The sequence below is a fragment of the Gracilinanus agilis genome, chromosome 1 (assembly GCF_016433145.1).
Source record: "Gracilinanus agilis isolate LMUSP501 chromosome 1, AgileGrace, whole genome shotgun sequence".
In the NCBI taxonomy this organism is placed as follows: Eukaryota; Metazoa; Chordata; class Mammalia; order Didelphimorphia; family Didelphidae; genus Gracilinanus; species Gracilinanus agilis.
Genome location: NC_058130.1, coordinates 490,557,459 through 490,561,814, shown reverse-complemented (window position 1 = coordinate 490,561,814; position 4,356 = coordinate 490,557,459). Strand labels below are relative to the sequence as shown.

Below are 4,356 nucleotides of genomic sequence, written 5' to 3'. Positions count from 1 at the left end.
GTCAAGTTCACCCTTTCCACTGTTATTTAGGAACTATGATATTCATTGCTAATAAAATAGGAAAAACAAGCTTTATGTTTCCACAAACTCAGTGAAAAGCCCCCAAAGCATACCAAAGACTCTAGTCATTTTCTACAGCAGGGGGAACAGTGAAAGAACAGAGCTTCTCTAGAGTAGAAAAGGGGATGGTAGTTTCAGGATACAGGATTTCCTAATTTTAGGTACTCCTGTAAATAAGTTTTGAGTATCTTGATAGAGGATTATTATTAAGCCCGATGCCAAGGTCTCAATTTGCTCAGAAGTGTTAGTTGTAACATCCTATTAAATGGCTTCACATTGGGATCAAAAGACTGCATCTAAATTGCAGATTAGTAGCTAATTCAATATTTCAGTAAAGTTTAGCAGGACAGAATAACTCTCTATTTGATGTAACTTTTAGACATGTCCTATAGAATTTGCCAGGCTCAGGACTGAACCTTCAGTGTTAACAGTTTCCAGTTTCCACTCCAGCATCCAGTGACACTCCTGCTAAACTAAATTCTCTTTTGTCACTGATACAGGTATCACTTAATAAAAAGTCTTGTGAATTCTGTTCAACTGAACTGCCCTATGATGCTGACTTTAGTTCTATTTCTCAGAAAGCTCCTTATTGAAAATGTGATCTCTTAAGCTACTGTTTCCTAATGATAGATGATTTCTTCAGATATGTCTTCTTTAACTTTTTACAACTGAAAAAGAGAAAGTCAAGAAGTTCCTTAACGTAGTTGTTACAAATAAACAAGAAAATGGATAGAGAGCTATAGGGTGCACAGAATTACCAATCACTAAATATTTAATGAGAAACATAAATATGGCATTTACCTGCTCCACACATTACTATCTGGAGAATGGTAAATCAGCAGTAAAAATGGGATTACTCAAAATTACAGAGGGGGAATTATGCTTTGATGCTCCTACTTCCTTCACATTGAAGTCAGACAAACAAATATTCTCAACATTGGCATTCAGATTTATTGCCAAGTTAAGCACAGTAACTATGAAACACAGCCTATATTTATTTCCATAGGTGTTTCTTAGGTGAGTTCTCAAGAGATGCTGAGAATGGAGTATTTTTCTCCTGAATACAGAAGGTCTACCTTTTGCAGCTCAATTCTTTTATCTGAAATATTTTTTGTTTATTTGTCTGTTTGCTTCCTTGTTTTATTGGACAGAGTAGATGGTCTTCTATATTCTAGCAGAAAGCACCAAGTTTAGTGTTATAATTTTACTGTGAGTCAACTGGCTCATTCTATCACTTGGGTTGTACATTCATTCATGTTACAGAAAGCCATTTGCTTAACGTGGGCCCTGATATTCTGAACACAACCCCTTTTCACTTAGAAACATCTGTGAATCCTGCATCTGGAAAGCTGAGACAGACAAATTAGCTTTCTGTTCTGCAATGCGATAAACTTTGATGCCATGGATGCTTTCCTGAGCAGGAGATATTTTAGATTATCTACACGGTTTGTCCCACCCTACCTCCCCCAATGAATTACATAAAAAGATAGCTGAACTTGGACTGGTTGCTGTCTGGTCTGACAGGGCTCTCTGGCAGAAGTGTGAACATATAGGTCCAGTAAAGGAAGGAGATATTCTCTCTTTTCACATGTTATCTGGAATTTAGCTGAAGCTCTAAAAGTCTTCACAGCCTTAGCTTCAAGCATCTCTTGTAAACTGACTTGTATGAGCAATTTGAAACTGGGCCAGAGACAGTGATGAAGATTTGTTGGCTTACTGATCTTAGAACAGTCTTCCAGAATGGGCTGAATTGCTAGACCTACCTAAGGTTAGTAAAGATAACACTGCCTGTGAGGTCATTTCTTTATCATTCTTTTCCATTCTAGGGACCATTCCAAGTGTAACACACATACCCTCTGAGCATCATTGCTTCTGACATTTTGAATTCTCTAAAGCTTTTTGTAGAGCTTCTCTTCCATTCGCAGATCATCTTGTCCTGGATCATATGCCAACCTTGCACATTCTGGGAGTTCCCTCTCTGGAAGAAATGCTGTATGTGTGCCTGTTGTACCAATTACTAGTACATTTTTCTTGAGGTCAATATTACACTGATGTCTCTTGAGCATATCCAAGCCCAGTAGCATATCCATGGGCTGTTCCTCTATTATAGAAAAAGAACATGCCAGAAAATCTCCTTCAATCTGAACCTGAGCTAGATGTACCCTACCAATAATCTTCTGGGTCCCTACACCTTTAGCAATCCCTGCCCACCTTCGGTCCACAAGTCTCAATATATTACACCGTATTGCACAAGCTTGGCTCATAATAGTCATCTGGGCACCCGTATCAACAAAGGCTTTCACAGGATGTCCATTCACTTTGCAGTTGATATAGAGCATCACTACTTGGCCAAAGCTCTCAGGGGCCTCTTCCATTGCTATAGACATGTTTTCCTCAATGTTCTGTTGCCTGATGGCTTCTTCTATCTTGGCCTGTGCTTCAAGATCAAAGGGATCAGCTACAAAGAGGCGAAACCTCTCCTCATCTCTGAGGGCTTGGTCTTCCTGTTGTTCTATCAAGACTCTAGTAAATTCCTCAAGATCCCCACTGAAAAGGGCTTCTGCCAGAGTTGGGTTGCGTTCCCTGAGCACAGCCAATTCATGAGGATTGGAAAGTAACATGTCTCTGAGTTGTGCTGGACTCTCTGCGACCTGCACAGTTCCCGAAGATTGGGGAGGCAGCTGGTGGTGCGAGGAGTTGGGCGTCCCTGATGGGCCGGGCACTGCTATACTGCTGAAGTCTATCCCTGTGAACTGACCTGGAGAGCCTCTATCTTCATTCGATTTCTGCCTTAAAATGACTACATCACCGTCTTTCAGGCCATAGGACGCCAAAGATCTGTGGTTATCTTCCAGAGAGTTCTCTGCAAACACAATGTGTGTCTCCGCAGCAGGGATGCCAGACTCCAGCTCCAAGAGCACGCGGAAGTTGTGGAGCTCAAAGTCCCGGTCGACCTGGAGGGAGAAGGTCATCTCAGTAGAGTCCCTCCGCACGCAGTACACAGTGAGCAGCATGCCCGGCCTCCCAGGCTTGGCTTCAAGAGGTTTGTGTCCTGGAGAGTCTTGGGGCCTCGCGCCCCGCACGGGCCCCTTTCCTCAGTCAGTTGAGCATTCAAAGAGCAACTGTCATTGCCTGCGGGCTTTTGCCCTGCCTCTGCAGAGTCCTCCCCACTAGTAGGCAGGCTGAGCCACCCGGGGCAACAAAAGGAAGGCAAATGTAAAGGAAAGAATGAGGACAACAAGGGAGGTGAAGTCAAGTAGCCTCACTCAGGCTTCCCATCCTGCCTTGTGCCGGGGTCCTGGAACTGGGCGAGGAGTTGGTGAAGACTCCGGGTGAGAATGTTCAATTTTTTGCATTCTAATTCCTTCCCTTCTCATACCTTAAGCTTGGTTCCAACCAAGTATGATAACTCCCATTCCTGGAGCTATAAGTTTGGTGAACCACCCTTCTCACACTGTCTTTGAGGTACGGGAGGGAACAAAGCCCTGGGAAGTCACTCCTGAAATCCACCAGGCACAGCCCAGATCCAGCCTCCATCAGTGGCCTCAGCCAGGCTCCCCACCCCCACCCCCACCCCCCACTGTTCTGGGTCCACATGCAGGTGCAGCTGTTAACTCATTGTCTCCCACTAAAATGTAAGCCCTTCGAGGACAGCATTGATTTTTGTCTGTCTTTGTCTTTGTCCTTGTATTCTTCTCATTTTTGCATCCCATATTTAAGAACCTATTATTTATTTGGAATGACTGACTTCGTTCAGAGTCCCATAGTAGTAGCAGAGTCTCGGTATGAATTCAGGTAAAAGGAAAAGGGACAGCCGAAGCCAACTAATCTATCTCCTTGATTTTCAAGATGAGAAAGCTGAGGCTTACTGAAGGTAACTGATTTACCAAAACAAAATCTCAGTGTTAGAATTTGAACCCCTATTCTCAGATTCCAGTGTCAGCCCTCTTTTCTCTTAATTCCACAGTTTAATCTCTATCTATCAAAACAGACCACCTCTTCTAAATGTATTTAATCTTATTCTGGCATTTTAATGTTTGTTGAGTTGAAGTCAGTCCTTTACACAGGTAGTATCTGAAGAATGCAAATTAGAACTTTGGGAAGTTAGACAAATTTGTCCAAGGGAGTCTTTGAAAGACATCTGCATTGTAGTATTCTGGAGAATATTTATATTGCATATGTGACAATATTAAAGTTTATCACAGCTTTTTGGCAGCTGTTCCAGATGTTGCCCCGTCTTGTGTTTTAAGATTTAAGCCCAATCTTGGGTTTTAAGATTTCAAATAAGGGTTTAAG

The 4,356-nt window shown here is 42.4% G+C and overlaps 1 protein-coding gene across 1 annotated transcript; it reads right to left on the bottom strand.

Annotated features, from left to right (window-relative positions):
• Positions 1-1,949: 1,949 nt before the first annotated feature.
• On the bottom strand, positions 1,950-3,074 carry LOC123253278 (protein DDI1 homolog 2-like). Its single transcript, XM_044682465.1, has one exon. The coding sequence runs from the start codon at positions 3,072-3,074 to the stop codon at positions 1,950-1,952; it is 1,125 nt and encodes a 374-aa protein (XP_044538400.1).
• Between the last annotated feature and the right edge of the window lie 1,282 nt (positions 3,075-4,356).